The 23828-nt window shown below is 38.9% G+C and overlaps 1 protein-coding gene across 1 annotated transcript; it reads left to right on the top strand.

Moving 5' to 3' along the window:
- Nucleotides 1–23577, top strand: bpgm (2,3-bisphosphoglycerate mutase). The gene is made up of 3 exons (XM_052033880.1): nucleotides 1–136; nucleotides 1275–1917; nucleotides 21544–23577. The coding sequence occupies exons 2-3, from the start codon at nucleotides 1320–1322 to the stop codon at nucleotides 21720–21722; spliced, it is 777 nt and encodes a 258-aa protein (XP_051889840.1). The 5' UTR covers nucleotides 1–136; nucleotides 1275–1319; the 3' UTR covers nucleotides 21723–23577.
- Nucleotides 23578–23828: the final 251 nt, after the last annotated feature.

Here is a 23828-nt window from a genome sequence, read left to right on the forward strand (position 1 = left end):
GGCAGCGCTGGTTGCTGGGTTACGGAAACTGTGCGATGAGGGGGAAGCGACAGAGGTCATGGCGATTGCGCATGAGTAGTTGGGTGGCAACGGGCTGGTGTGAGGGGAGGATAGGTTCCTGCAGAGGGATCCAAATGTAAGTCTGGGGTTTACAGATGAGGAGAGAGGAAGAAAAGAAAATGATTGGGGAGAAGATGGGGAAGGAGGGAGGAATGGGGAAGGAGTGGGGGTTGGGGAAGGAGTGGGGGTTGGGGAAGGAGGGGGAAGGGGGATGGGGGGAGAGGATAGGGGTTGAGGGATAGAAGGGGTCAGTGAATGCATTCCATAATGTAAACTTCTGTAACTTCAAAAAAAAGGTTCCAACCTGCTCAAAGTCTGTTAATTTTTTTAGAAAGAGAGCAGTTATTTTTAATATTGTTGAATTTTTACCCATCCTGGTATGTATCCCTGTCGAGGATTTCCATGTCCCTTTGAGTGAATCTGGGAGCTCCTTTCCCTTTCTCTCTCTCCAGCGGTAGCCCTGTGTGTTTTGCTGCCACGGGGAGTGTGTGTTTAAAGGCTGATGTTCTCGGATTGATGTGCAGCTAAAAAGCAGAAGCCTTGTCTAGAAGGAAACACAGGTTACATTTTAGTGGATGTTTCTGGATGTAGGCATCCATGTGCCATTTGCAATGCCTTTTTGGTCAATTTTGCATTCTTTTCTCAGTAACAGACAATCCGGTGGAAGAAACCGGTGGGTCGAGCAGCATTTGATGCAGGGTTTTGACCTGAAACATTGACAATTCCTACTCTTTCCCCACCCCCACCACCTCCCACCACAGATGCAGCTCTTGTTCTAGATTCCAGCACCCACAGTCTCTGGTGTCTCTTGGGATCTGGCTAGGTGAAGTCCAATTTCTTGGCATTTACTTTGTAACATGACTGTTTCTGAAAAGGCCATGGTGGGACCAAAGTGGAAAGGGGAAATATTACATAAGGGATGAGTGTATGAGTAAGATATTTGAATTCTCTAAGCTAGTAGGGCACTAGATAACTGTACCAGGATGAACTTTGATCTTACTCTTTCAACTAAATTTAAAATAGCAAACTATTTAAATATAGTGTAGTGATTGAGGTATTTGCTGATGCAAGAATAGCTGTCTCATATTCTCCCCATAAGGAAGTCTCTCCATGTATCTTAAACTTGCTGTGCTTTTAATATATTAAGTGGTTATGTATCCAATCTGTAATGATCCATGCAATACCTCCAACAGTTTATTTTTCCTGTTTTGCAGTGATCTTTGAAGTTGTGCACTGAATTGAATGATATTTGTATCAACATGACATTCAAGCTTGTGTTGCTAAGGCATGGCGAAAGTGCTTGGAATAAAGAAAACCGGTTTTGCAGTTGGGTTGATCAGAAATTGACCGAAAATGGTATAAAAGAAGCACAGACATGTGGAAAAGTTCTGAAAGAAGCTGGATTTAAATTTGATCTTGTGCTTACATCCATTTTGAGTCGATCTATTCAAACCGCTTGGTACGTGTTGCACGAGATGGAGCAAGAATGGGTACAGATTGAAAGTTCATGGCGTCTAAATGAACGTCATTATGGTGCATTAATAGGTCTTAATCGGGCAGAGTTAGCCTTAATTCATGGAGAAGAAAAAGTTAAACTTTGGAGAAGAAGTTATGATGTCACCCCTCCTCCTATTGATGAATCACATCCTTCCTACCATGAAATTTACAATGATCGAAGATACAATTTTTGTGATGTTCCAAAAGACAAGCTACCCAAAACCGAGAGTTTGAAAGAGGTTCTTGATAGATTGCTGCCTTACTGGAATGATGTGATTGCTCCAGAAGTGAAAAAGGGGAAATGTATTCTAATATCTGCTCATGGAAATAGTACCAGGGCTCTGCTCAAACACCTGGAAGGTAAAATTGTATTGATTCTTGTATCGAGATTTAAATAGATTCTTAGTATATGTTATGCTTTGGCATGTAATGTTGAGGTGAAGTAGACCCATTGATTGCATCGTTTTAACTGTGGCTGGCAAAGGGAACACCGTACTCTGGGAAGAATAGGCAGCAGACTTTTCCATTAGCCTCTGGGTTCAAGTGGGCCACATGGATAAAAAAGAAATTAACGAGATAACATGTGATTAGGGAATTTTTACCTCTATGTAGTCAAAGCTATATGTTGTACAATAACTTAGTTTCAGAACAATTGGCTGAGATGAAACGTATTGGAGTTAAATCGTATTAATAGACACAGGAATGTGGTGTAAATCCTTGGGAGATATTATTGATGGAAGTTCAGCTGCATTTGCAATTTGGTTGCTTAAGAGAAGCCCAGGTTATCATGAAGAAACTGGAAAACGTGGCTAAACAGAAACAAATAGCTAAAATTCTACCAGAGATTAGTTTGGATGATTTGATTGGCACAACTTGCCTTTCTCTTTTTGTCTTTTAGTTGAGTGTCTGCACCAGTTGTTCAGGATTGATTGCTTTTCAACTTTATCAACTTGTTTTTCTGTGCCAGCCTATTCATTGGTGATTGCTCATTTTATGAGCATGCTATTTGAACCAAAAGGATGAAAACATGAGGTGAAAAATTCCTGATGTATGAAATGGCATCAAAGTACATTTGCTAAATACTACTAGCTTATAGTATTACAAATTAAATATTTCAAATGTATAGTAGAAACAACATCTGAAAAATATTGAATTCTTTAAAGAGTAGATGAGAATCTACAGAAACTGCACTGAAACAGGTCCTTTGGCCCAACTCGTCCATGCCAACCAAGTTGTCTGACTGAGCAAGTCCCATTTGCCTGCATTTGGCCCATATCCCTCTTAGTATTTCCCATCCATGTAACTGTTCAAACACCATTTAAATGTCATAATTGTAACTGAGTCTACCACTATCTCTGGCAGCTCGTTCCACATGCTCACCATTCTCTGTGTGGAAAAAGTTGCCTCTTGGATCCCCTTTAGGTCTTTCTCCTCTCGGTTTAAACCTATGCTCTCTAGTTATGGACTCCCCTGCCCTTATCTATGCCCCTCATGATTTTCTATACCACTATGAGATCACCCTTCAGCCTTCTATGCTCTTGGGGGGAAAAGAAGTCCTAGCCTATCCAGCCTCTCCTCATAACCAAAACCCTCCAGTCATGGTAACATCCTCAAATCTTCTTTTGTACCCTCTCCAGTTTTATGACATCCTCCTTCCTTCCTATAGCAGTGTATCCAGAACTGCATCCAGTACTCCAAATGTGGTCCTACCAACATCAAATACAGCTGTAGTATGACATCCCAAACCCTGTACTTAATATTCTGACTGACTGAAGTCAAGTGTGCCAGACACCCCCTTCACCACCCTGTCTATCTCTCACTACTTTCAAGGAACTATGTCTCTCTGTTCTACAACACTCCCTATGGCCATTTACTGTGCAAGTCCTGCCCTTATCTTACAATACCTTATATTTATCTCAATGAAACTCCATCTGCCATTCCTTTGCCCATTAGGCCAGATGATCAAGATCCCATTGTAATCTTAGATAACCTTCACTGTCCTCCATACAACCAACTTTAGTGTCATCCACAAACTTGCCAATCATGCCACCTACATTCTCATCCAAATTGTTACAACAATGACGAACAACAGTGGACCCAGGACTGATCCCTGCAGAACACTGCTAGACACAAACCTTCAGTCTGAGAAACAACCCTCCTTCTGTGGCCAGGCCAATTTTGCATCCTATTGGCTAGCTTGCCCTGGATCCTATATGGTCTAACTTTCTGGACTAGCCTACCATGCAGTCCTTTGTCAAAGGCCTTGTAAAGTCCACGTAGACTATCTTTGTAATCACATCTTCAAAAAAAAACTTAATTGAATTTGTGAGACATGACTTCCCATGCACAAAGCCATGCTGGCTATCCCTAATCAGTCCTTGCCTTTCCAAATGCATGTAGATCCTATCTTTCAGAACCCCTCCAATAACTTACCCACCACTGAAGTTGGACTTGCCAGTCTGCAGTTCCCAAGCCTTTTCTTGCAACCTTAAATAAAAGCAGAACCCTCCAGTCTTATCGGCAACTTGCCCGTAGCTATCGATAATACAGATATCTCCACAAGGAACCTTGCAGTTTCTTCCCTAGCTTCACACAATGTCCTGGGATACACTTGATCCAGCCCTGGGGATTTATCTACCTTTTATGTGTTTTAACATCTCCAACACCTGTTCTGTAATATGGACTCTCTTCATCTCTATTAACTTCGTCAGGTTCCTTTGCATCCATGTCTTTTCCATGGTAATAATGCAATAGATTAATGCCATGGATTTTCAGATGGCCTTTCAATAAGGTACACCAAAGTAAACTCATGAACTGGGTCAAAGTATGCGGAGTCTGGTCAAGTAATGGAATTGATAGAAAGTAAGCTACAAAATACAGAATCATCCAGGGTTTAGGGGTGGTTACTCAGACCAGTGAAATATGGGAAGTGGTAGTTCACAAGAATTGATCTTGCATAAATAAAAAGATCATTTGCCATTTTGCAGTGTTTGCATCAATTTCCTGGTGGAAGACTAGCCATTTAAGATGTCAGATTGTGTGCTTCCTGTTGTGATTAATTCTAGTGCAGGTTTTATTTGCCTGTTTCCTGCATGTGGTGATGTCATGAACATGACTGGCTCATCTACATGACAAAAATTGGGTTGTGACTTTGGACTGTGTAGTTTAATTGAAAGGAAGAATGCATCAGACCTAAAATAGTGAATGTCATTCAAAAGGAGATTGTTATGTTTTATAAGTTGCCATCCATGAACTAACCATGGCATCACACTGGCATCTTGACCTTGTCTGAGGTGTGGCTGATGTATTTTCTCTCATTATAAAGATTCCTAGTTGTCTGTTTTTTTTCCACTATTTGCCTGCTCAAACTGCCAGTGTGATGGTGTGACCTTTATCCCTAAATCATGCATTTAGTGTTTCTTTCTGTACTTGGGCAGCCTATCTATTCAGATCTCATGTATGAAATCCTCTGCCTAGAAATTGCTCAGTGCTGCTTTTCAATGCTGCTTTGATTTCAATGAAAACTAAAATATGGAAGATTCAGATGAACTGTGAGTTGCATAAAGTTGACAATTTTACTTCCAGGACCTCTGAGTCAGATGTCATGCTCCCTGAACTTGCACAGTGATGTACATTAGCAGCCACACATTCCTGAACATCATTTCCCAAAGTTTTCATCTATTGATGTGATGTGGGGGCCTTTACAAAAACAGACTTGCACAATGCCTGAGATCTATTTTTCCTGTTTATCCACACATCATTCCCAAGTTTCACAATGAAATTTCTTCTCTGCTTTCCTCTCTCAGCTTTTTCATTGAATGGGTGGTTTCAACCTTAAGTTCAATTTTTCAAAATTTGCTGTCTTTTTTTTATTACCATATCTCCCCACTGCATTTAAGCTCTTCTTGCCATAGTGATGGCTATCCCTTGACCTTGCCATTTCACTGGACCTTTCCATTCTGATTGTAATCATTACTGATAAGGCAGTTTCTGATTTTGTTTTTGCTTTGCGCTTCGTCCATATTTTTTCTCCTTCATGCTGTGCTTTCAGTTCCCATTTATGGAATAAAGTTCACTCCAATTCCTTATTGTTACACATTCAAATTTCCAACTTTCTAGTCTTTGGTCTACTGTCCATGACATCTCAGCAGCTACTGATCTGGTAATTCACACCCTCTGCAGCATTTTTGATTAGTCGTAATCCACTAAAATCATTAACACTTTTCTTGCCCTGATCTTTCCCCCTATAATCTCAGATCCTTTAAACTCATGGATTTTAGACCAGAACGTCTTTAGCTGAAAATTGTTTGCATTGTCAGTTTGGCAGGGATTAACTGGTTCTGGTATCACCAAAAATGATCATTGCTAAAAATTATTCAGGAATGCAGAGTGGGAGGTTCTGATGAAAGTCATTGACCTGAAATGTTTCTCCCTCCATTGGTACTGTCTGACCTAGTGAATATATCCAGCATCCTCTGTTTTTAATGTAATGATCCCTGACTTATCACAATCTGTAATCTTAAATCATCATTGTCTCTGACAAGCATGAGAAGTTTATGGATTTTTTTGACTCCAAGATCAGAATTTTCCATTCATCTACCTCTTTCACCTCCCTCCCTCCCTCCCTTTTTACCCACCAGGCTAAAGCTCCTTAAGTATCGGAGCTAAAAGACAGAAGAAAGACCATAGGAAGAGAAGTCCTGATGCAGGGTCTCAAACCGAAACATCGACTATCCCTCTGCCTCTGGAGATGCTGTCTGCCCTGCTGAGTTCCTCTAGCAGTTTGTTTATTGCCCCAGGGTCCCACACCTGCAGTCTCCTGTGGCTCTCTAAATATTCCTTTCTGCCCAGACCTTAGAATGTACTTTTCGTTATGCTATCTAACCTCATCCTTGCAGCCCACCTCTTCACTTAATCCTGTTCTGTTCAAACTGCTGATGACTCATCTTTGGCCACCAGAAGAGAAGTTAAATTACTGCCTATTTTCATCCTTTTTCCTATCCAAAAATCAAGGAATGTGGTGTTGCCATTCAATCTGTGCCCATTTTTCTTAGCTCCATTTGAATCCCTCCAATCTGGTTTTTGGCCCTGAAATTCTTTGCGACCTCGATTATTAAAAAAATTGTCCTCTAACTTGAACAATCTGCAACCTTCATAGCTTTTCGCTTCATTCTTCCTCAAGACCTCTTAATATTGTTCATCTGGATGGTAATGCTTTTGCCTGGTTCTACTTTTATATATCTAGACCTGGTCACAACATCATCCATAATGGTATCTCTTTGTGCTCCAGCCCTGTTAACCCAGGAGTTCCCCAAGAATTAGTTCTTGGCACCCTCTTACTTCTCATCAACTTGCTGCCACTTGATGCATCTTTAAACAATATCACCAAGTTCTATTCATGGATGTCACTTGGCTATTCTAAATTTTTTCTGCTGAATTAATCACACCATCCTTATCTGATGATCCATGTCGAGGAACACATTTTTCTCCGTATTTAGTTGAAGGAACAGTCGGCTCAAGAAACTCTGTTCCATGGCCACTAATTTCTTTCTGGGAAATTGTCTGATGCTAAACCAGATAAACACAAAAGTTTTGAACTAAGTTGACGAGTTCTGTTTCTGTCCTCATTTGTCCCATTTACTAAAACAGCTCATTTCCATCACCCGGCTCCACTCTGGCCTCCCCTCTTATGCTGCAGAAACCCTTATGTTTCTTTATCTGTAGGCTTGGCTATTCCATTCCTGGGCTGTCTCTGATTTGCCACCCTGTAAACATTTGCTCAAATAAAATTATGCTGTGTGTATCTTGCGCCAATTCAGCTTCGCACCTTGCACTTGCACATTACTTACCTACGTTTAGTGCTCTGTTTAGAGATGGCAGTACAGCTCCCCAGATCTCTTCTCCATCAACCCCCACCTCCCCAAGTCGATCACTGCACTGCATCCAGACCTTCAAGTCTACTAGATTTTTACTCATTTAATTCTGGTCTTTTGCATGCTCCAGATTTTAATTGTTCTGCCATTGGTGGTATTGATCTTGGATGTTTTTACCTAAAGCTCTGAAACTCCCTCAGGCAATCTACCTCTTCTCCTTTTATGATGGCCCTTAAAACTTGCCTCCTTGACCAGATTGTTGATCATCTGTCCTGATGTTTTGTGCTGTAGTTGATGTTAAATGTTGTAAATCTGAATGTTTTGGGATTACATTAAAGACATCACATAAAGATGTGATGCTGGTGGCTGTAGGGTAGTAATGAATATTGAGGTTACCACTGTATGCAATTGCTTGGACTCAAGTATGTTTATTGATGGTCATTGCTGTATGAAATACAGGGAACCATGGAATTAAGTTTGAATAGTTAAGTGTTCTGCAGTTGGCTGATTTGAAGGCATTAAACTCTCAACTTGAAGTTATGCCTTAACATTAGCACTTTTCAACCAAAGTCAGTGATCAGTTGGAAGTTTTTCCCTGCTGGGTCAGGAACACTGAAGCCATTCTACTGAAATGAAGAGCAGCTAAATCTGTGTGGACTAGAATTGAACAAAACATTTCTGGTGCATACGTCTGTACTGTACAATTCATTTTTTGGTTCATTATCAGAGTAGTTTCCTATAACCCTATGTATTAACCTGGTGTGCTAAACAAATTGCTTAAAAGATTGCTTAAACAGTGTTTATTTTAACATTTGGATATGCCATACAGCTGATATTAAAGTGAAATGACCTTTGACATTTAGAGATGGCAGTGCATCCAAAACTATGCTTGCTTAACCTTTATTAATAGATCACTGTGTGGGAGTATAGCCTGAGTGCAGTTAACTGCTGCTGTGAGAAAAGGCCAATAAATCTAAGATTAGATTAGGCTGAGAACTGCTTTTGCTTTTTTTTAACAAAGCAAGAGTATCTGCAGAATCTCTTGTGTTTCAGCTCAAACTGTTGCAAGAAATGGCACATTGTGACTTTTTAGAAACCAGAAGCCAACTGTCTATGACACCATGTTGGCAAAAATGTGACTTGTGCAGCCTGAGGGGATGAGGTTACTTAAAACTACTCTTCAATTTTTCCTTGATGAGCATCTTTAAGCTTCAGATACAATGTCCATAAAATATGAATAGTGTTTAAAGGACATAGTACTGCATGAAAGGTAGAATTAAACGTGATATTTCATCTGTTTTAACAGCTTTTAAATTCCTCCTTTTGGAGTGGCTGACTTTGCCATAGTCACACAGTTCATTGCTACTTTTAGAACTGATGAACTTGCAATGTATTTCCAGCAACTTAAGTGACATTTTTCCCCTTTTACCGCTGATTTTCCTCTGGTATAAATATTCTTGAGCTAACTGCATTTCTTGAGCTGTGCAATTTTTGATAGTTTGAATGTTGGTGTGAGAAAGAACAGGGAGAGAGAAAAGAGCAAATGTTATTATAATACACTTTTTAGAGAAGAAAATAACCTTTTTATAAATAGCAGGGTAGGTTGAATCAGTGTGGATTTGTTATTAACAGTGGCAACAACATAATCCATTTCAACTCAGGATGCTGGTCAACCAAGTACCAAACTTTCAGCAGAGGTACCATAAGACCCTGTACTGACCCTTTAAGCTTGGGATTGCAATGGTTCATGAAAACGCCACAATAAATTCTGAACTTGCCAGTGATACTTGGATGCCATAAAATGAATAAATAAAAGAAAATAAAATGCCCTAGGTCATCAACTATTTTGTCTGAAGAGGGGTAAGAGATTTTCTTTTGAAGCTTAATATGAAGATTGTGCATTTGTTAAATAGGCAGACCCTATTGACTGTGCTGGAGAAGGGACGTACAGCATTTAATGCATCATAACCGACAAGGCAACAGATTGATTAATAGGAAATGGGAAAAGAGTGACAGCCATGGGTGTGATTGGCCCAGTGGGTTCCTATGTGTTATGATTCTGCATGTGTGGAACTACCATTGTTTCCAAAGCATGCTCTTGAAGCATGTGGGTCTTGGAATATTGGCTGCTGCATGTTGAAAGGTTCTGTGTACAATACATGTCAAGATACAGCCTTGTTCCCCATTTTCCCCCTGCTCTTGCTCCCCTGTGCTTGATGCATCATTCATTGCACCTCCCATTGAATGGCTTTGATGCTGAATCAGGAGTACTGATGGAGTGCTTGATGAGATGTGATGCTTGCTGTCATTTTGTGGGGAGTGGCATTTCGTGGCAGATGGTGTCCCAGCCATTGAGAAAGAGGAGAATTGGAAAGAGTAATGTGATCAAGAAATTACAGGGCTGATATCTTCAGCAGGATTTGTGGAATTGTAGTGCTCCAGTAGACATTGGTCCGTTTGAATCGGTGTGAATAAAGGGCTAGGTGTGAGCTGGTGTGGACTGGAAACGGAGATGTGCATCTTCAGCATTTTTTAAAAAATTCCTTGGTGTTTGTTTGAAACCACTTATTTAATCTATGTATCTTATTTCTTCTCCTGTATTTTAAAAAACATTTAAATCGTGGAGGAATAAAAATGCAACATATCATGTTTCTCCATTTTGTTATCATTGCACCTTCCAAAAAATTAAAATTTTGGGTATAGACAAGAGAGTCAGTTTTATGTGTAATTTTAATGGCAGCCAGTAGAACAAGCAAAGTAAAATCATAAATTATTTTATCCTCTCTTGCATTCAGAAACTTGCTCACTACCTTCTCTGTAAGATGTCTGGTAATTGAATATGCTACACGAGTGAGCTGTTCTTTGGGATAGAGATTTGTCATCTTTTATTCCATGATGCAGAATCGTATGACGTAGGAAACCTGTCGTCCCTGTAACAACTCTTAAGAAGAAATTTATACTTAATTTTTCTTCCCTGCTTTCTTCTTAGCCCTGCAGATGTTTCCTTTTCAAGGTCTCAACCAATTTTTTTTTCTTTACAGTTAATATCTAATCTGCTTCCATCCTTTCAGGCATTGCATTCCAAATATGCTGAGATTGGTTATTGACCTTGCTGTCAATGAAAACAGTTGCTCATGTACTTTAGCAATCCCCCCAGTTTTAAATGCCTCACTAAATCTTCACTTAACCAAAATTTCCTAGTATTCTTGTACATCTCCTTTGCATCCTTCCTTAAACCCTAACCAGTGATAGATTTAGCATCGTGCATTTGTACTCTGTTTTTGTGTTTATAAACTGAACGTTACAGTTTTATAAACCTCTGAAGACTTTTCTGTGAATACCCCTGTTCCCATAGTCTCTTTAAAATTGAGCCTTTCAATTTTTGTGCCTCTTCGCATCCTCACAAACTGGATTACTTCACATTGCTTTGCAATGTGCCATGTATCTGCCCAATTCCTTCTTCCAAGTATCCCTGCTACCTGTGCTTCAATTTTGGTGATGTGTACCCTGTAGCACATTGCAAAAAAATTGTTCAATACATACCATCACACATTAAGGATACTGTACGTATCATTTATACCTAAAGCTTTTGCCAGTTGTAGCATGGTTTTCATTTTCGTAATTTCACTTGCTAATTTAGGATTCCCATGGCAGCTGATCTTGTATAATATTTGTGGGTTTGCAAACACATTTTAAAGCACATACTATGAAAGCAAAGAATTGTTGCTGCAAGTCCTGGATTGTCCTCTAATTAAGAATAAACAAGTTGCTCATTAGAATGAGGGATTTTACAGCATTTCAATTTGGTTTATGATACAAGGTCCAACATGAAAATATTTAGTCTAACACAAAAATATCCTAAGCTTGTCTTTTGTACAGTCAAAAGGAAATGTGGGTGTCTCAACTATTTGAAAGGATTGCAGCATTATACTTTTATTTGCCTGTTTTGTGTATTCATATTTGTTTTCTATTATAAAGTATTTTAATTGAGTACAAATCCAGGGGATGAAAATCTCATCAACTCAAACTGAGAAGCTGGACATGAATGCAGGGTGAATTGAGGCTCTTTGGGTCTTGGCCAATGTTGTGGAGAGAAGAAAACACTATCCAGTGTCTGCCACCAGAGGGTGACAGAGTATTTGCATACAGTTTGTATTTTTTTTCTCTTGAACTACAAGAAACCTTCAGTAATTTTCAAAAGTAAATTGTTTTGTGTTGGCAGAGGGTGGCGTTGTAATAAGGAATGCCACTGTTTCATTGTTAAGGACAATGGTATCTTTTCGCCATGAATGAATTAAGGGAATTGTCCGAGAAAGTGACTGCTCCCTTTTGCTTCTGTGGTTACCTCCCTGAAGAAACAGGAGACTGAACTACTCCAAGAGTGAAAGTTACCATTAGTACTGAGATATTCACTGGAACAACTCCTGAGACAGTCTGCAGTCTTAGGTAGACCCTTTGATAGGTTATAGTGAAAACCACTGCTTTGGTGATCAAATGTGTATGGTTTAAATTGGAGACAATGTGTTAAGGTTAGTTTGTTCAATTAGATTCTATTCTCCCTAGCACAGAACAGATGATTAGAATGACAGTGCTAAATCTTAATCTTCATATTTTTGTCCAGACACAATGGACTGGAAACCATGATCGGCTAACCTGGTTTCTTTTTAAATGGGTATCCTGGCCAGACCGTTGTGGTAATGAGGCAGGTGCATTCTGCAGGTTTCTAGTGAGAGCATATTCCAATGCTTGTCTAGCCTCTGTGAATACTAACAGAATGGAGAGCTCTGCATTTTTAGACTTCCAATGATAGAAACATCTGGAAGTCTTACAATGAGCTATTAGTGTCTTGTAGCTGAACTAATTTGAATGATGATGATTATCATCCACTGCAGATCATGACGCTTGGTCTAACCTGTGGTTCAGTACATCTTTATTTATTCTAGTTTTCCTACCCAGGTCTAAGACTGAGGCAGACATGCTTTACTCTTTCAGAGTCTCTCAGAAGTCCAGACATGGCATAAAATCTTGGTGGAGCCTGGATTGCTTGCCTGCTGACGAGAGGGCTGAGACAGTAGTGAACAACTCTGACAGTCCAAATTACCTTCCACCTGAAAGGAGTATTAGTAGTTACAGTGGTGACTGCTAGTTGGCTGGCTGGATGATCTGGCCCCATTTGTTCCAGCAATTCAGTGATGGCTCACTTCTTGGTTAGAAGGCTTTGGGTTTAGGTACCACTGCAAAGACTTAAGAACACCACTGAGACATCAGCCTAGCTTATTACTGAGGGAATGCTAAATATCAGAGGTGTTAACTTTTGGATGAAATGTTAAAACAAGGATCTGTTCTTTTCCCCCTTGGCTTAACAAAATGAGAACAACAGGAGTGTTCTTCTATAATTTACCAGTGTCCCTTGATCAACAAGTTAAAACTGATTTTATTATTTGTCCAGATTGACCTGAAATGTTTACTCTGCCTTTTTTCACAGATGCTGCCTGACTGAGAGCTATTCTAGCATTAGCTGTTTATATTTCAGACTTCCAGCATTTGCAGTGTTTTCTTTTCATTCTCAGGTTACCCTATTGTTGAAGTTTTGATGCAAATTTCTGTTGCATGTCTCTACAACAAAATAAGCAGTCCACCTCAAAATACTTGAGTGTGAAGTAATTTTGGGTTGATTCTGCAGTCATGACTGTACAATAATCTTTCTAGCTGCACTTCAGTATTCTGCATAAAAGCAGAAGTTCACTTAGAATGCAAGTGCTTCTGTTGATTGAATACGTAGGTCATTTCCTGCTCCTCTTTGTCGTAGATCAGTGAGTTATTAGGAGCTTGCATTTGGATATATTATGATTCTCAAAATATTAACATGTTCTGGAAATAAATATAACAAAGTTTTATAATACAAATACAGGAAAGTTATTAAAATTCATGTTTTGCATCACAAGGCCATTTAGTTTTGAAAGATTGATTAGGTTAGTTCTATTCCCATGCTCTTCCTTGTGTCCTTAAAATTGCTCATTTTGTTTTTGTCCAGTAGTTAGAGTAAAACTAGTCCACAATAGGAATAGCTGGGTAGTTTTTAAATGTAAAATTATCTTGGGCTTTGAATTATTGTGATGTAATAAAGGTCTTAAACTTTAAGCAACTTTTCCTTTTAACGTAGTAGGGAGAATTGCAGTGCAACTGGAAATAAATTTGGTTGGGTCAAGATATCTGATTGCATTGCCAATCCAAGGGTTAACCTTGGTTCATAATGAGCCTTCGGTGTGACAGCCAACTGGCTTTCAGGGCAATAAAGTGATTGTGGCCTTTTATGGAAGTAATATGTCCTTCGTCTGATGTTTAGGACAGATCGAGTGTTCTAGAAATATTGTACAGTGTGTTCCACAGGAAGTATTTAAGTATGTTTAGTGTTCAATTGCAGCAAAGCAGAAATAATTCTTCCTGTGACTAATTCTCCACTTGTGAATGCAAGTTTGTTAAGTGTTACTTAGTTTCAGATAGTGTGGAAGAGTGGGGATTTCAATTGAACACAACGCCTGAGATGAAAGGGGGGGGAGCGAAGTGCTTCTGTTTATACTCGCCCCAGTTGACTGAACAATGTGAATTTCAGTGGACTGTGCCTAAGGAATGGCCGTTCGGATTGTCACCATTTGTGTAATTGTAATCCCACCATTAGTCTATTATGGAGTGGGACAAAGCGCATGATGGGAATGTAGGAGAGGAAACAAAGTGATATTTTGTGCTTACATTGCAACTTTGAATTCTAATATGCTGGATACCGTATTGCTTTCTTATTTGGGCACTACTGATTTTCCTTTACCCCTACCCTCGTGTCAATCTAACTGCCGGCATCTACCCTTCAGCCAAGTACTTAAATGTACAAATCTTGTCCTGAGTTCCCACAGCTTTGAATTTGAACAAATGACTTCTTTGACTAGTATCGTCAAAAACCTATGGAAAATTGGATGCATCACCTTTGTAGGGCTGCGGGGGAAACCTCTTTTGTGTAGAGGTGGAAAGGGTTGTAAATAACGTTCCTTTTTTAAGTCCATGCGAGTTTGCATTAGCTGTTGAATAATTACACCTGATGAATGTTGTTAGCATGCAGTAGTTTAGTGATCAGGAACACAAGTTCAAATCCCACCACTGCACCTGTCGAACAATTTAATTTGTAAATAAAAAATAATTAATGAGCGTGAAGTTACCGGATGCATGAATTTCAGATTATTTTTTGAAACCCTTTATTGTTTACTGATGCCCCTACTTCCTCAACCAGAAAATCTCTATTCAAATGAATGGACTTGTGGTTTCTGTGACAGGTCTCAACTAATTTGAAACTTTGGGATTCCACATTCATAAGGGAGTCACGGATTTTCCAGTACTTAAAGTAACTGCCAACAAAATTTGGACTTGCATCATTCATGTACATTGTTACCTCCTCATTGGTTTCCATTGTAGGTTGAGAGTGTTTCAGACTGAATAGAATTAACTCTTTTTACAAGTGCAACTTCTTAATTTTATTAACTTGTATTCTGCTGCCACTTACTTGCTGTAAGTATTCTTGCTTTTGAATCCACTGTCACCTTTATGAAGTACACTGGCAGAATATAAAACTTTTGATGTATCTCTGAATTGTTCGTATGTTCTGTTCACCAATGCCTACGCATTGGTGCAGGCAATATTTTAATCATGATTATTGGTTGTAGTTTAAATTGCCAATTAAACTAAGTGCTGGCATTCATCCCATCATTGGAGCTTTTAATAATCTTGGGGAAAAATGCACAGCTATACCATGTATGGTAGAGAGCTGCATCAAATTATGGAGTTTAACTATGTCATGCGTAGAATAGCGTTTTATATTTAGCTGCATCAGTACTTGGTTTTGATTGTTTTCAGGGTTTCTTTGTTTAAACTCCATTGTATAGTTTTGCAGCAGTTGGCTTGTTCTGCCAAGTTTGCTGCTGTAGGGCAATTTATGTTTTTGCAACGTCAGCATAAAGCATTAAGAGTGGTAGAGGTCTGTTTCTCTGAAATTCCCAATATAGTTTTTCTAGGTTATGTAAATTTGTAGGCTAAATAGGTGTTTGTTGCTATTTCAATCATTTTATATCTTTAATATTTAGAAATTAACAATCTTAATTTTTAAAAGAGACCAAAACATTTCCTCTTTAAATTGCAGTGGTTTCTTCAGATTGGTGAGAACAAATTGTCTGGTACCTTAATTGAGGACAAGCAGGTTTATCTTGTATTCTAAAACCTGGCAGGTTTTAATGGGATGATTTTCTCCCAAGTCTTTTTAGCAATAAGAATGGAGAGGAGTTTCATTGATGAAATTTTGTTCAATTTCATGGCATTCACAAACATCGACCAAAGAGCTAAATTCCAGACGTAAGGGTAACTGCCCTTGACATCAAGGCAGCGTTTAGTTGAGTGTAGCATCAAAGAGAGTTTGCAAAACTGTTAAGGGCATCAAGGGCATTATGCATCACACAAAGATGCTTGTTGTAGGAGATCAATTTTCTCTACACCAGTACATCGCTGCTGGAGTTCCACAGGACATTGTGTCGGACTCAATCACCTTTAGCTGCTTAATTGATGACCTACCTGCCTTCCAACGTAACATCAGAAGTAGGGATATTTGCTGCTGGTTGTGAAATGTTCAATTACATTTGCAAATTCTCAAAATGAAGATCTCTATCCCTACATGGAGGTATGCTCACAATATTCTGACATTAGTAAGTAATATTTCTGCCTCAAGTGCCAGCCAACGTTTATCTTCAAAAAAAGAATCTCTAACCACATAGCCTTGACGTTCAATGGCATTGTCTTTGCTGAGTCCTCCACCATCAACTTTCTGATTAATTATTAACCAGAAACTTAACTGGACCAACCAGATAAATACCATAGCTATGGTATTATGTGGCGAGTGTCTCGTCTCCTGACACTCCAAAGCCTTTCTACCATCTAAGGGCTTATGAGATCTTTTGTGTCCAGCTTAGAGCGAGACTTTAATGTCAAAATCAGAATATTGCACATTAATGCTGAAAACTCTGCCATGTTTGACCCATATAATGGGAGCTCTTATTTTGGATCTATTTTGACACCTAAATAGCTTCAGTGGGCCAGATACTGCTTTTATTTACACTTGCCACCAAACAGTAAGTACTGGTGCAAAACTGGAGACAAAATCACTCCAGCACCCACTGCAGGAATATCTGTGATCAGCATATGCAACTGGGTATCACATTGGCCAATCACCCTGAAGAGGTCCATGGTCTTACTAGAAAGCATCAATCTTGAATTAAAAATTCTGTCAATTGGGTATGGAAAGTGAAATTGAATGGGGAAACATGAAAGTTGTCAAAAACATTTTATAATTAATATTTAAAATCTAAATATTAAATACTAGAAATTGGTAGAAATTTAGAAATCAAGTCGTTTTGAAAAAAATATTACATGGAATAGACAAACCACAAATTGGAATGTGATACAGTTTATTGCACGGCTTCTTGGAGAGCAACTTTCTGAATTCTCTAACTTATGTGCTCATGAGAAGCTGCTGTCCAATCTACTCTTTGTAATTGTTAACACCTGCGTTTTGCATTTTCTTCTCTGTGGCAAATTCCTCCAATTTCTACGCATCTATGCAAACACTCTTCCAATTTATAATATTGTAGTAGTTTAATTAATATACAATTTACAACATTAATATTCATACATTGGACATCAGTGTAGATAATTCTTCTGGCAATCAACCTCAAAGACAGGGATTGAACTTTATTTTTATTGCTAGCTTGTTCTGTTTGAACATTGTACATTCAGATCTTTGTTTTAATTATAAAGTGATCTTAATCCTGGACTAATTCTAAATCAACTTGTGAATCTAACCCTTTCCGCAGTTTAGATTTATTCCTTTCACATTGTGTGGTCTACAGCTTCAGAGCTGCTAGAAACAAGTATTTAAGCATACCAAGTATCAACTAATGTTTCTAGTTTGGGATCATGTTAGAAGTGAACTACATTTTAAAAGTACTTTTCCAAATTTGGATTGATGCTGTTTTTCTGGGGTAAATTGAAACCAATGCCTTCAGACCCACTACTGTACATTCTTTTGTTTCCACCTGGCAGCCACAAGGTTGAGTCCGATCATTAGATCTTTAGTGATATATTTGAATCATACATCTGTACCATTGCTCAGGTTACCCATTTCCATTTCTGTAACTTTGCCTGACTCTGCTTCTGTTGCAGCTGATCTGTGCTAAAACCTTCATCTGCAGCATAGTTGCATATAGACTTGGCTGTAGCAATGCTATCTTGGTCAGCTTTCCTTGATTTACACTCCATCAGCTTCAGATCTCAAAACTCTGCTGCCTCTATCCTAACCTACATCATTTGATTTGCCTTTTGCCTCTGTACTTGCTGACCTACATTGAAACTCCTGGAAATCCTTGGATTTTAAGATCCTTATCCCTGTTTTTTTAAAATCTCCCTTGCCATTGTCCTTGTCTCTGTAACCCCGTCCAGCTCCATTAGCTGCTGATATATCTCAACTTCTCCAAATATGACCTCCTGGGTTTAGTAAAAACAAAAGTACAAATACAAAAGTGGAGTGTTTTTTTTCTATGGTGAGAGATTGCAAGGTCTTAGTGTTTGTGTCCTTGTACATGAAACACTGAAGGTTCTCATGTTAGTTCAGGAAGCACTTATGAAGGCAAACAGTATATTGGCTTTTAAGAGGATTTGAGTACCAGAGACATTTTGCTCCAATTATATAGGGCCCTGGTGAGACTGCATCTGGAATATTGTGTACAGGTCTCTTCTCCCTAGAGGAAAAAAAATGGATTTACTTGCAGCAGAGTGCAGTGAAGGTTCAACAGATTGATCCCTGGGATGGCAGATCTGTTGTATGAGGAGAAGATAAACAGATTGGGCTTATAGTTTTAAGTTTGGAAGAATGAGAGATGACCTCATTAAAAAGTCCAAGATCCTTCCTGGATTTGACCGAATGTGGAGAGAATAAAATGGAATTAGTGTAGCATAAGTGTAAATGGGTGCTTGAATGGCTGGCGTGGACTCTAGCTCGGGTGGGGGGAGGGCTTGTTTCAGTGCTGTATGACTCTGTGACAAGTAGATGCAGAATGGGTTTCCCCAGCCAGTGTCCAGAGGTAGGAGTTGGTCATTCATAACAGACGAGAAGGAATTTCTTCACTCAGAGGACAGTGAATCATTGCATAGAGACTTCCAATAGGGCTATATAGATTCAGTCACTTTAACACACAGATTTACAGATTTCTGGATATTAAGGGAATCCAGGAATACAAGGTTAGTGCAGGAAAGAGAAGTTAGGGTAAAAGCTCAACTTAATGTTTAATGGTAGAGCACTATAAGGGGTTAATGGCATACTTCTTCTATTTGATGGTTTTATAATTTTTACTATTCCTTTATCATTGCTCTTTCACATGTATATCCATTTATCTGGGCCCTACATACAATTAAAACCTGATGATCCACTATGCTTGGGATTTTGGTAGCAGATGGGCGGATTTTCCAGACTTGTGAATGTTATTTCTATTAATATGTCAATTCACTTTTACTTCACTCTTTAAGATATTACACAGTATTATAATAAAATTTACAGTGAATCAGGTGAGTGGAGAGGGAGTGCGGGAGCCTGGGCCCCAGTGAGTCGAGAGGGAGTGTGGCAACCATCACCTGATAAGCCAGATAGAGAAACATTGGAATTTCCAAATAGATAATAGCAGATAGCAACAGTAAGATAGCAAATAGCTTTACTGAAAAGGTGACCCCCACCTTACGGAGGGATTGATTTCCTGGAAAACCATCTGTGTCACCTGTTTCCTACTGAATCCCATGTTATAACCAGAGATACATTCCGAAGGGATATTTTTCTCTCAACACTAATGATAACTACTGCAGCTGCTGGTTCATAGTGGGGGACCACATAAGAGATTTGCTTTGGAAACAGACAGGGCAATCTCTCAAGTGGCCAGCAGCTACATCTGGAGATACAAACAATTGTCTGAATGGAGACAAACACTTGACCGCACATCAAATATAGGTAAGATGGTTTAATGATATAACTTGCAACAAACAGGGCAGGCACGGTAGTGTAGCGGTTAGCATAACGCTATTACAGCACCAGTGATCTGGGTTCAATTCCAGCCGCCGTCTGTAAGGAGTTTGTACGTTCTCTCCGTGTCTGCGTGGGTTTCCTCCAGGTGCTCCGGTTTCCTCCCACATTCCAAAGACATACGGGTTAGGAAGTTGTGGGCATGCTATGTTGGTGCTGGAAGCATGGTGACACTTGAGGGCTGCCCCCAGAACACACTACACAAAAGACTCATTTCACTGTGTGTTTTGATGTACATGTGACTAATAAAGGTATCTTACCTTGTCTTACCTTAAATGACAGTGGTTTAGGTTACAACTTTTTCTTAAACTTGCTGTCCCTATTTCAAATAATTTGAGGGTAAATAATAGCTCACTCCCAGCTATTAAATTTTATATATATCCTCCCTGTCTCTAACTCTCCTCAAACTCCCTGATTAAATTCTAGCCTGAAACTTATTCCCTGACCATATAACCCTTGATTGGAATCCAACCTGTAACTCACTCTTGGTTATCTGTTATTCAATATATAAACCTCCCAGAATCCTTCAATTAGATCCAGCCTGTAACGCACTGCTGAATATCTTTTATTCTGTATATAAATATCACCAACCTTTGATTGAATGCCAGTCTGTTACTCGCTCCTAGGTATCAGTTACCCATATATCCCTAAATCCTTCAAGTAAATTCCAGCCAGTTTCTCTCTTGCCTATCTGTTATTCTGAATCTAATCGGCCCAACTCCTCAATAGATGCCTTTTGTTTTGGGTTGTATTGTCTGGATATCTTGTTGAAGCCCTTTGCTGGACATGTGGACAGCAAGCCTTTGGCAACTGTGTTGATTTTCCCACCACATGCAAACTTTAACAGAATCTTTTGATTTACCATAATCTTTCAATATCCAGGACTACAGCAACATTTAAGTCATTCATAGGCAGCAGGTCAGATATTTTACACCAGCAGTAAGATTTTTGTAAAACTACAATAATGAAAAATGCTTGGCTGTGGGGGGGGGGGGGGGGGGGGGTGAGAAATTGCTAAACAAAGTTAACATGCCGCACTTAAAAAAGGGTATAGCATCTACTCCTGCATCAAGAAATGCGAGTTGTAAAACACAAAAAAAAATTTGTTGTTTCTTTTGCATTTTGCTTTTTTAAATTTTTTTCCCTCACATACATTCCCTAAGAGTGAATTTTACTCCATATCTCAGATTTTTCAGTTACAGGGATGACCGTAATGTGGGGGTCGCCTGTAGTATAATTCTGCCATGGAAAGCATCTTTACTGCATTGTTCTTTTGAGACTCTCAAACTTCTCTTGATCAAGGTTTTGATTTTTTCTCTGAATATCTTGTGGATGGATGTCGATTCAAAAAACAAAATTAAAAAAAGTACAGATGCTGTAAATCTGAAATAATAAACTGCTAGAAATGCTCAGCCTCTTGGGCATCATCTGTAGAGAGGACAAAACTCAACTTGTGTTTTGGGTTATGACTTTGTATCACACATTTTGCTATGTTAAAGATGCTATATAAATAAACAGTTGCAAGTATAAACCTTTGCAGTTCATTTTGTCACTTTCACCATAAAATATTTATCTGTTGAAACTAAACTGGTTTACTTTTTGATGTATTGAATTCCTGTACTAATATTTATGCATTTAAGCTTTTCCCTTTTATGTTGGACTTGGATTTCAAAAACAGCTCATTTTTATTGGAACAATTGACCTTAATCGCAGATGTGAATCATGCAAAGACCAAGAGAATATCACTGCCACGTTTGAGATGCAGCTAAAAATAGCAGCAGTTATATCACTTGACAGCCTTTTTTGGTGCTGTACTTGTTTCGCATACAGTGAACTTTTGCAAAGATTTACTGTTACTCTTTTCCCAACCTTGCCTCTTGTCTAAGGGAATCCTTGGGATGCTCCATCTATTTTCAAGTTTCCACTCCCTAATCAATTTTTTTGTATTTTTTTTTCCAGGGATCCCAGACGATGAAATAATTAATTTGACACTGCCCACTGGAATCCCAGTTCTCTTGGAGCTGGACGAATGTCTTCATCCAGTTAAACACCATGAACTTCTGGGTGATCCACAGGCCATTCAGGCAGCGATCAAAAAGGTGGAGGATCAGGGCAAAGCAAAAACTCCATCAAATTAACTCTTGGAGGAGAGATGCAATTTTAAAAACTGAAATTCACTGCAACCTCAACATAGCTCACCTTGTTAGATTGTGATTTTGGATATACTGTGGGTATTATCATGTCTCCCAAGACAGGAATTGGGTAAATGTTAGTTTCACGGGTGTTAATGTTGCTCTTGCCACCCATGTTATATTAAGATTGCATTGTTTGTGATAGCAACTTTATTGTGGTAGTATCTTAGCTGCACAGTGAGAATATGCAAGCACTGAATTATGTTCACTTTATTTGTTGCCTTGCACCAATACCATCAGATTATTTATTTGAGAAGCTAAAATTAATATCTTCATGTATAGTTACAGTATTGTATTGAACACTTCCTAATTGCATGGCAAAATTGAAGAAGTGTCATGTACACTTTGGAATGTCTTTCGAGCTCTTGTTATTAATTTAAATGCAAAAAAAAACTATCTTTGGACTATGACTTCCATGTCGCTCTTTCTGGTAATCATTGTGCTGAAGATATAGGTTTGATGGGAGAAAAGGAACATCTGTTCTCTGGCCCTCTGTAGCACAGCTGGGAGGTAGATTCCTCTAGGTTCTTTCAACAGTGCACCTCAAATGTAAATAAGAAAAATATGCATTAATATGGGCTTTATTTGGCATTTCTTATTAAACAAGATTGACAATTGGTGACAAATTATTGTAATGTGTTGTTAGACCCGGGTGTCCTCTTGGCAGAAACCTGCCCAAACCAGAGGAAATTTTAGTTCAGGTTTCCTTCCTTTCAACTGATGGCCATCCAAATGTGATCTGGATTGCATATGCACTGTAAGATTTGTGGAAACTCCATAAGAGGCAGGTGCTTGGTTGAAGTACTGAAGGATGGCTCGTACACATTGAGCTGCAGTCCACGTTTGATGCTTTTGGGTATGTAGAGATAAATACAGAATTGACACCTTCAAGGATGAAGAGCGTACAGTGGGTAACTTGTGAAGATAGCATGGCTGTTGATCTATTGCACTGTTTCATGAGGTACTTCATGGAGTGGGGCACTTGGGTAGCTGGAACCCTGCAGTTGACTGTTGGTTCATTGTTGTAATGAGCTTTCAGGTTCTGATTTTTGCTCCCTTCATTGCTGTTTTAACTTGTTCTGATACACGAATGATCTATGAATAAAAGTAAAACATTGAACAATTGACTTGTGTGATATGTGACTGGATTAAAAGCCATGGATAAGAGTTCAAAGCCACCATGACATTTTGGGAATTTAGAATTTGGTTTAAGAAAATATATGTTCAGATCAGAAATGACCATTGAAGAGTTTGTGGATTGTCATTAAAAGTACAACTGCTTGTCCTATGTCCTTTAGGGGAAATGTGTATGCCTTTTGATCTGACCCATACGTCCCTGTCTTCTGAAGTGGTCAAACAGGCTATTGTTGTATCAAACTGCTGCTAAAGAGAGCTGGCACCTGCATTACAGAAGGCCTGCCACAACTACTGCTTGGTGACTGAGGAAGACCAATGTTGACCACCTCCACCTGTCCACAACCTGAGAATGAATAGAGATGTCAGTTTAATAAAAATATGAAGAACTCTTAGTGGCAGTAATTCTGCCTCCCTTTTGGTAAGCTACACATCTAAATATGTGCCGTATTACCAAAACTATTCAGTTTTTCACTCTACGGTATTTGTATTTTCAGTATGTTATGTTAATACTATAGAATGTCAGTTTGCATACTTTAAATGTATTGTTTTTGTAAGTATTGCATATGAAAATATTATACAAGTAAAACTACTTTATGATATAATGACATAGTTTGTGTAAGGAAATGTGATCTGTCCCTTCTGCCAAATAATATTGTTCACTGGCAAAATCATTTGAGTAGTCATTTTATCTTAAATGTTTTAATAGGAGGCCTCAGAAGTTAGGACAAAGACAGTAGTGAGTCCTTCCTCCAGTCAAAAGGGAAGAGATAATGCTCAAAGGTTGTGGAGGGGAAGAGTGTGGTGCAGAAATTGATGCATTAAGCTGTACTTTTACAGCCAAGCCTGGTTCATTTCAGGGCAGCAGTCTATTTCCTGGGCAGTCATGAAGTTGTACCAGTTTTTTTTATTTCTATG

This window comes from Pristis pectinata, chromosome 19, assembly GCF_009764475.1.
Source record: "Pristis pectinata isolate sPriPec2 chromosome 19, sPriPec2.1.pri, whole genome shotgun sequence".
Taxonomy (NCBI): domain Eukaryota; kingdom Metazoa; phylum Chordata; class Chondrichthyes; order Rhinopristiformes; family Pristidae; genus Pristis; species Pristis pectinata.

Coding starts and splice junctions, on each gene's coding strand:
- bpgm (XM_052033880.1), top strand. CDS start 1,320: ATGACATTCAAGCTTGTGTTGCTAAGGCATGGCGAAAGTGCTTGGAAT. Junction 1,918..21,543: donor TCTGCTCAAACACCTGGAAG/GTAAAATTGTAT, acceptor TTTTTTTTCCAG/GGATCCCAGACGATGAAATA.